The sequence below is a fragment of the Jatropha curcas genome, chromosome 11 (assembly GCF_041381405.1).
Source record: "Jatropha curcas cultivar XTBG-Jc1 chromosome 11, XTBG_Jcur_1.0, whole genome shotgun sequence".
NCBI lineage: Eukaryota > Viridiplantae > Streptophyta > Magnoliopsida > Malpighiales > Euphorbiaceae > Jatropha > Jatropha curcas.
In genome coordinates this window covers 12,654,908-12,661,748 of record NC_143161.1, presented here as the reverse complement: position 1 = coordinate 12,661,748, position 6,841 = coordinate 12,654,908, and the positions used below count along the sequence as shown (strand labels likewise).

Genomic DNA, 6,841 nt, shown 5'->3' with positions numbered 1-6,841 from the left:
TGCAACATTAGGTGAAACGAAAAATACAAGTTTTGCTATAGTTAACACTTTCGAAAATAAATCAAGAAGCTTCAACAAAGAGAACCATATCATCTGTGAACATTAAATGCGAGATAAAAGGTCCTCTTCAGGAAGTAGGGACTGGAAGCCAATGCTCATCCTGAACAGCACTACGAATAAAAATAGCCAAATATTCAACACACAGCACAAACAAATAAGGCCAACGAGAATCCCCTTGGCGAACTTCTCGAGAAGGAAAAAAAAAAATCCTAAAGTTGTTCTCCATTCCATAAAAAAGACATGGAAGATGACTTGATACACTTCATAATGTTGGAAACCCAGTGGTCCGATAGACCAATATCCTGCAACCCCCATTGAATAAACTCCCAATCAAGACGATCATAGGCCTTAATTGCTATATACCCCTTGTTACCCTTTGCCAGACGCATAGAATGCATAGTCTCCTTAAAATCTACGACATTATCCATAATCTGTCGACCAGGAACAAATCTGCATTTCTATGGTCCTATCAAGGAAGGAAGAATAACTTTGAGTCTATTCACTGGAGTTTTAGTAATAAGCTTGTAGAGCACATTATTGGCCTAAATTGGGAAACAAACTCTGGGTTTTGCACCTTTGGAATGCAAGATGTTAATGACAAAATTACTAATGGAAGAGCCAATTATCGGCCACATGCGTTGAAAAAATGCTGCTAGGTATCCAACCGGCCCAGGAGCTTAAACTGTGCCATATCCGATAGAGCTTTGAAAATTTCCTCGTAAGAAAATGGTTGATCAATATCCACCATATAAGATGCCAAAATAGAGTGAAAATTTTCCTTACAAAGAAGCGATAGGTTCGGCGAACCCTCCTTTGTATATTAACGTGACTTTTAGTTTTGTGTGTTCATAGATAAGAAGGTGAGAAGTTTTATGTACTATGAATCTAGCTAAATATCTTATGAGTTAAACAGTTATTTACTACAAAAAAAAAATAATTTTTAAAATATTATATTATATATAATGAATTTTAGAAGAAATTTCGGAAAATGTTCATATATGAAAAATTTTTAGAAATGCTATTAAGAAATTATTTTTAATAATGAACTATCAGATTTTTTTCCTGATCCTTCCCTCCTTGTGGTTGGAACCAACTTTTTCTAAGCATTAGTACATATTTAGTTATAAATACAACAAAATAAAACAAAAGGTTCACACATTGACTCCAGTTAGTTTGAAATTGAGGCTTAATTATTGTTACTATAACTTCTGATTATCCCATTGGATTAGTCGTATATTCTCCAATTAAATTCATCAAAATTATATATTATCTATGAATTTAACCCGACTAATAAATAATAATTCCTTGGTTGTATTTAAATATAAGGAGGTTATATTGAATGCAAGTGTATAATATATAGATTAGAATAATAAATAAAACGTTTTAACAAGCAATAACACTTATTTATACGTGTATATATGTGGGAATAAAATTATCACAAACAGTAAATTACATTATTAAGCATCGGACCAATATATATTCATCTCTCCCACATTATCAGGATCAGAGATACCTAAGGCTTTCCAAACTGCTGGTGAAGCATCAACAATATTATTAGGGCAAGGAGGTTGATAATCATGGACAGAATCACATCCCATGGTAGAGTCGCACTCATCAACTACTTTAGCCTTGACACTATTTCCATTACCATGTATGGTAATATAATTTAAACACCTTTTTTTATTAGCGAACCATCCTGTGGAAAGTGCAACTACCAGCTCATTATCTGAATGGTATTGATTATCACATTCAGATGGGCCACCACCATCGCCACCCGCAGCAAAACTGTTCAATGTTAGTGTTGCTTTTGTATGACCATTTACTGGTGGTGAACATTTGTAAGTTGTGTAAAATTTTCCATTTACACAACAATCAGATTCATGTTCTTGGTTGCATTGCCCTGGAGGAGGTTTTCTACCTCTAATTTTGCCACTAGGCCTGCAAGTTTGAGATTCTGCACCATTTATCACAAGAATGAGAAAGCAAATCATAAAGATGGTGGAGCAAATTTGCTTCTTCATTTTTTTTTTTGGGTTTTGTTTTTGTATTGGTTTAAATGAATTGATGAAGGAATTTATATAGAGATGAATTGCTTAAATTGATAAGTTTTTTATGTGAAATGAAGACAAATTTGTGATCTTTTCAATTTCAATAATCTTGCCATTCATGTGCCGTTGATATTAACAATGACAATGACCTCTATTCAACCTATATATAAATTTTTACGTAATTCGATAAGATAGAGGTAGAGATGAAAAAACATTAATAAAGAATCAAGTGATAGAATTTAAAATTTTCATATATTTTGTAGATTTCTTTGTTTGAGTGAAAAAATCAAATCCAAGTATCCAACTGATTTAGTTGGATTTTTCGTTTTTTTTATTCGAGTTAATTAAATAGTTTTAATTTTTGAGACTTCTTAAAAATCAAGCCAAATCGGGAAAAAAAACTTTAACTTTTTTTTGCTAAAATTGCAATTAGGGTTGGTTTAGCTTTAAAGTCAGTCAAACTTACTTTTAAGTAGAAAGGCATAAGTTAAAAATTGTATTTGATTTGAATTATAAATTAAACAATCTAACTAAAATAAGTCAAAAGTCATAAGTGAAATATGCCTTACTTGATTATCTATTTATTTTAAGGACATAATATATCAAAATACCTCGAACTTTATGTGTTTTTACAATATCACTCTATTTTAACTTTTTATCGATTTCACTCCAATTTTGAACATTCTAGTAACAACATCCTCAATTTGAATTAAGGATGAAATTGCAAATAAAAAGTCTTTCCATTAGTTTTAAATCATTATGTAACTCTAATAAAAATTTTAAAAATAAACATTTGAAAATAATTCCATTTATCTATATAAATTATGGTTCTGAAATGTTATTTGACTTTCTAAGAATAGTCATGACATGTTGCTAGACAATATACATGACCTTCAAATATTAATTAATTAATTTAATTATATTTGTTGCCAATATATTTGGAACCTAATATGTCACACACTTAAGAATAGATATGAGAAAGTAAAAATCAGAAATTGAATCAAGTATGACTTGATTACAAATAAGTTTTTGGACATTAAGGGTAAAATTATAATTTATATTTAATTACAATTTTACCTAAATTATTAAGTATTGACTTAATTGATTTATGTCTAAATTAATTAAGATAAATTTTAGAGTAAATAAACTTAATATTTTAATTATGATTTATTTATTTAAATAGTTAAATAAATAAATATAATTGATTAAATTGAAAATCCTATTACTATACGTATTACAATTTATTTATTTTAATTGTTTAAATAAATAAATATACACGTATATATTTTAGTCATATTTATTGACATAGAGTTTTCATATATAAGATTTAAGAGACAGGCTCAAGACCGTAGTTGTTGCTCGTAACCACAAAACTAAACATAGATAATATGAAATTAGGCAAGGTCAAGCTAGTTAGAAAGCTGAGATGAATAGTTACTTTTGTATGAAGGGGTCAAAGCTGATTTAATAAGGAAACCATTCAAAAACGGTCGTGAATTCAATAGAGGAAATATGCCTCCTTTATTCAAATATTCTTTTCATTAATTCAAGGATAATTGTTATCTCAATATTTTGGGGAGATATTTTTCTATTCTAGTTTTCTTTTTTAAGTACAGATCATTCTTAGGGAGAGTGGGTCAGTTTTAGTTTTTCTTCTTCGTGCTATTTTATTTTGGAGATTATAACCAATGAACATGAGTGACTAATTTCTCCAAATTCAGTTCAAGGGATTCAAAATTCATATACTCGAGTTATAAGATCAAGTTCTTAATCTTACTTATTTCTTAATTGAATATCTATTGTTTCTTGTATTCCTTGTGTTTAATTTATTGAATGATTTACTAAGAAGGCCTGTTAGTTAATTGTTTGATAATATTAATTGCTAATTCATCTTCATAAGTTGTAATTGTTGTGCAAGATTGAACAATTATAGCAAATAGGTTTTATTGATTATGTCCCGAATTTTCAATAACAACTTATAGAAACAGTAGGGTGAATATAACAATTCATGCGTCATAAATTGTTGTTCAAGCTTAACCACTTTCTACCATTAAAGCTTTTAATAAATTGAAAAGGATTGCTTAATACAAATTCATTTAGTAATTAGAGTCAATTTTGTTTCGGGCTAGGATTAGCATGCATAGAGAAGTTAAGGGATTTATCATGTTGTTTGGTAAGTTTTAGTTAAGTATTCAAAAAGAGATAATTGCATATGTATTATCTGTGATCAATTCATGCATTGGACTATGAATTACTTTGAACTGAATCATTGTCTAGATTGAGTTTACAATTAAAATTTAGTTGTTAATTTCTGAATTCATTTTTTTAGATTAAGTATTGTAAACCAACCTGATAAGTCTTATTTTTATAGTATTTATAATATGGTTTTTTAGTGTGTTTTTTAATGTTTTTAATTACTTTAATTAGTTTTTGTTTAAATTTATTTATATTTTTAATTAAGTTTCCTTGATTCTTGATAAGCTTGATTTGGAAAGTTTTTAGCAAGAAAATAGCTAAAATTTGCATCAAAGAAGATTGGAGCTGAAATTTGGACATAAAAACTCAACATGGTCAAGTCAGTAAAGAACACGGCCTGGCCATGTCAAATGCCATGGCCGTGTTTCCAAGAAAGCTGAAAAATTCAAGTGGGCCGAATTTAATTATTTAGCCCTTGTAGAATTGAAGCCTGGGCATGGCTTGTGCATGGGAATAATAAAAGACTTACCTTGTTTGAGTTCCAGCCCTATTTGGTCAAAGAAGACTGTTGATTGGGAAGCAATACAACACAAAATCAGTTTGCCACTCAAATAATATTTCTTCCTAATTAAGCCAGCTAGTTTCCTACTCAAATTCAAACACACCTTACAAAGTCTATATAAAGAGAGATTACTACACCAATTGGTCATCATCAAATCTTGGATCTTAGATCTTTATTCTACTCTTTTTTTTAGTTTTCTTTCTTTTAAGACTTCGAGCATTCAAGTTTGTGTAAAGAATCAAGAAAGCCATCCAAGCTATTTGTTGACTAATTTTTATCTCTAAACTCTTAATCTTATTTTTACTTTTCATTATTCATATTGATTATGAAATTATTTTCAAGTCTAATTAAGTTTTATTTAATTACTATGTCGAACTAAAGTTTCATACTAGGGATTTGATGTAGCTTAATTTCTATTTCAATATATAATATTAGATTTGATTTTCTTTGTTCAAAGTATAATTTATTATTGAACTTAATGCTTCCAGACAGAGTTTCTTCCTCGGATTGATTTATTTCATTAATCAGTATCGGGAGAAGGTTTTTTGATATGAAAAAGGTAATAAAGTACATGGGAATAATAACTTGATGCGGAAGCTATATGTTTGACTTATGTGGGGTTTTCATAAGTTAACGATCTTAGGTTATGAATTTTAAATAAACCATAAAACTTAATGATTTAATTCATGTTTAATCGCACTATTAGGAGATAGGTAATTAGACCAGGTTAAAATAGTTAACAACACATCGGGAGAGCTTGTTAGTGATTTTAGGGTTGTTTTCTTTACTTGAACAATTAAAATTGATTATCAAACTAATAAAATAAATTGGATAAAATTAAGTAAAATCAAAATCTCTAGTAGCTTTTAATTCTTGATATTTTTTCATCAAATATTCTTACTTGATTTCTTTTTATTCTCCTTTATTTCCTTGAATTTCAATTCTTAGATTATATTCTTCTTATTATCGTTTAAATAATAGTAGGTTAACACAATTTTGGTACTTGGTATACAATCATCGTGGGAACGATACTCTACTCATTCTTTATTACTTGTTGCGATTTCGTACACTTGCAAATTTGCCCTGTCACAACCTCTCCCCCCCCCCCCCCTTCCCTTTATCTATAAACATAAAATTTAATATTTCAGTCTCTACGATTCGACCCGAATTTACACTTGCTACGATCTCAGTAATTAATTTTAATGGATTTGACACCCATCAGTCCCCTTATATCACTTTTTTTGTAGTGACTGCTCATATCTAACTTAAAAATTTAAGCTAATAGGTGGAGAGAGACTTATATATATATTATTTATTTCATTCTATTTCACCTACCAAATATTGGCTTACATTATTAGAAACACTCATATCTAACTTAAAAGTTTAAGCTAATTGGTGGGGAGAGACTCATATACGTAGTGTTAATATTTTTCGTATCTAATTTATAATCATGTGCAATCTTTAAACTATAACTTAGACCTTCATGTATTACCAGTGGATATGGATTAATAGACATGTTATACTTGAGTGGCAGAAAAGTAGTAAAACAAAAAAACTGAGTAGAGTAGCACATATGTCAAATCTTATTAACACAAGGTGGTAGATGTCATGGTAGAGTTGAATCTAATATCATATTTAAAATTCTCATATAAATTTTTATTCAGTGTTGACATATGTAATTGCAAAATTAATAGCTTTTGGTTCAAATATTTCTTTTGTATTAATAATGATATGCAGGTGGTGCTCCTAACTACATTATATATTTATAAACAAACATAAAAAATAGAATGATGATTACATTCTATAAATTTTTTCAATTAAATGACCAAACATAATAATGGACTATATTTTTCATTGCATTATATCTTTGACTACATTAAATTGCATTACATTCAATCAAACATAGCTTTATATTTATATGATACACACATGCACACACACACACACACATATATATATAGGTTAAATAAAAAAT

General features: G+C 28.8%; 1 protein-coding gene across 1 annotated transcript; it reads right to left on the bottom strand.

Annotated features, from left to right (window-relative positions):
- Nucleotides 1-1,517: 1,517 nt before the first annotated feature.
- LOC105645072 (kiwellin-1) lies at nt 1,518-2,081 on the bottom strand. Its single transcript, XM_012230585.3, has one exon. The coding sequence runs from the start codon at nt 2,079-2,081 to the stop codon at nt 1,518-1,520; it is 564 nt and encodes a 187-aa protein (XP_012085975.1).
- Between the last annotated feature and the right edge of the window lie 4,760 nt (nt 2,082-6,841).

Coding starts and splice junctions, on each gene's coding strand:
- LOC105645072 (XM_012230585.3), bottom strand. CDS start 2,081: ATGAAGAAGCAAATTTGCTCCACCATCTTTATGATTTGCTTTCTCATT.